General features: G+C 62.9%; 1 protein-coding gene across 1 annotated transcript; it reads right to left on the bottom strand.

Annotated features, from left to right (window-relative positions):
- Positions 1–688: 688 nt before the first annotated feature.
- Positions 689–2,259, bottom strand: LOC124683800 (crocetin glucosyltransferase, chloroplastic-like). The gene has a single exon (XM_047218247.1). It carries the CDS (start codon positions 2,243–2,245, stop codon positions 863–865), a length of 1,383 nt encoding a protein of 460 aa, XP_047074203.1. The 5' UTR covers positions 2,246–2,259; the 3' UTR covers positions 689–862.
- Between the last annotated feature and the right edge of the window lie 359 nt (positions 2,260–2,618).

Genomic DNA, 2,618 nt, shown 5'->3' with positions numbered 1-2,618 from the left:
CCAGCCATTCGATGCGTCTTGCTTGAAGAGGTCGGCCTAGTCGTCGACCAGGAGCACCGAGCCGATCTGGACCACGCCGTATGCTCCCGAAGCAGCGAGCGTGGCCGGCTCCAGTTCTTGGCACGTGTTGATGACAACTGTTGCTTTGGGGGTTTCTCGATGGAGGGTCTTGAACAGGTCGCAGGTGGTGGCATAGACGTAGTGGAAGAAGTAGGAGAGATCGATGGGAGCCGGTGATCAATGACGGGAGGTTCCCGATGGCCTGCGACGCGAGGCCTGGGAGCCGCACGAGGAAGGACATGTCTTGGTGGTGGTTTGGCAACAAGGCTGGCGTGGCCGTGGAAGTAGTGGTACTAGACGTCGAGCACGTATGGTGGGGGCTGGATCCAGTAGAGCGTGGATGGCACGCCCCTGTCGCACGCGACGTCGGCGGCCACTGGAGGAGCATCGTGTTGTGAGGGATACATAGTTACATGTGAAAAGCGATCCGATTGGCAAGCGATGGCGGAGTTCTGCGTCGTTACCTTGATGATGGTATCGCCGAGCAACGACTATCGATCTTCTCATGTTGCTCTGGGGGAAACCCTTGGATCTGGGAGCATCATTTGTGTGGACGACATAGGCTAGAGGAGAAGATGTCAAGGCATAAGTCATTCGCCAAGGTCTGCTAAACCGGATGTGAACTATGTTTGCTCCATAGGATGATTCCTCTTGGTATTTAATTGGCGAGGTGGTTTAGAAGTATGCATGATTTTGATGCATAGCCTGCGCTCCGTTCCCCATGTCAAAATAATCTGTGAATAATGTTGTGCAACATGTGTGTCAATAAACAATACTCCGCATTATACATGAGCCAACGTTATCATTGCACATCACTACCGATGCCTTCCACGAAAGCCATCAGATTATGATCTGACGAGCCATCTTTCCCGAGAGCCTCCACGACGGCACGCTTCCAGTCCGCCGCCGCGACCCGCGCGTCCCCCAGCATCACCTCCTCTACTCGCCGCCTCACCTCCGCCGCGCGCAGCACGCCGTCACTGCCCACCTCCGCGCGCGCTCCGACGCGCCACTCGCACTCGACGAGCCACGCGTTCATCCACTGGTCGGACATCTGGGGCACGCACACCATGGGCACGCCGCACGCGACGGCCTCCATCGCCGAGTTCCAGCCGCAGTGCGTGACGAAGCAGCCCACCGCCGCGTGCGAGAGCACCCGCACCTGGTCGCACCACTCCACCACCATGCCGTTCTTGATCCGCGCCTCAGCCTCGGCGAGCTCCGCCTTGTTGTCCTTCCGGACGACGCAGAGGTACGGCCTCCCGCTCTCCTCGAGGCCCTGCAGCAGCTCGTCGAGCTGCTCCTTGGCCATCCTGGCCAGGCTCCCGAACGAGACGTACACCACGGAGCTGGCCGGCTTGGCGTCCAGCCACTCGATGTATTTGGCGTCGTCCTGCTTGAAGAGGCCGGCCTCGTCGCCGGCGGGGAGCACCGGGCCGATCGGGAGGACCTCGTACGCTCCGAGTGCTGCGAGCGTGTCTGCCTCGAGCTCCTGGCACGTGTTGACGATGACCGTCGCCTTGGGGGTTTCCCTGTCGAGGGCGTCGAACAGGTCGCGGGTGGTGGTGTAGATGGAGTGGAAGAAGTCGGAGGGGTCGGTGGAGTCGGTGATGAAGGACGGGAAGTCCCGGACGGCCAGCGGCGGGAGGCCCGGGAGCCGCACGAGGAAGGACGGGTCGTGGCGGTGCTCGGCCACGACGCCGGCGTGGCCGTGGAAGTAGTGGTAGTAGACGGCGAGCACAGCGGCGGGCTGGATCCAGTAGAGCGCGGACGGGACGCCCCTGTCGCGCGCGACGTCGGCGGCCCACGGGAGAAGCATCGTGTAGACGACGCGCGTCACGGCGCGGCCGCGCGCGGCGAGCGCGTCCACGAGCTCCCCGACGCTGCGCGCGCCGGCGACGTGGAAGGCGGCAATGTAGGCGTTGAACGCGGCGTGGTCGCTGCTCGGCACGTACCCGGTCTCCGTGCCGTCGGAAAACGGGAGGAGCTCGAGGCGGCCGTCGTCGTCGCCGTCCGGCGCGTCCGGTCCCGCGGGGAACATGCGGCGGTGCGCGGCTTCGGTGGTGGAGAAGGTGACGAGCGCGTCGGGGGCGGCGGCGAGCAGGCGCCTGGCGAGGCGCAGCGCCGGCGCGATGTGGCCCTGGAGCGGGTAGGTGAGCAGGAGGAAGTGCGGCCGCGGAGACATGGCCGGCTTCTCTTCCTGACCTGACCTGCGATGGAGTTCGTTTGGCCGGCGTTTGCTGTAGCTCGAGATGGACAATCTCGATCAGAGATCGACACTCGATCAGCCTCTTCTCTGACTTGGAGTGTGGCTTTAGCTAGCTCGAGATCGGCGCTCGATAAGCGACGACGGCAAGCAAGCGACTTGTGTGGAGGCGAGAGAGTGAGGTCCCGTCCGTGCTCCTGAGCAAGCAACTTATGTGGTCACTGCATACGCATCAGCTCACGTTGGCACGTGCTTACAGCCCACCAGTCTAGAGTACAGAAGATAACAAAGAAGGACCCGCCTACCCGGCGGCGCCGCACAATGCCTATTCCGTGCGGCGGCTACCAAGCCA

Source organism: Lolium rigidum, chromosome 1 (genome assembly GCF_022539505.1).
Source record: "Lolium rigidum isolate FL_2022 chromosome 1, APGP_CSIRO_Lrig_0.1, whole genome shotgun sequence".
NCBI lineage: Eukaryota > Viridiplantae > Streptophyta > Magnoliopsida > Poales > Poaceae > Lolium > Lolium rigidum.
This window is presented reverse-complemented; position numbering and strand designations above follow the sequence as displayed.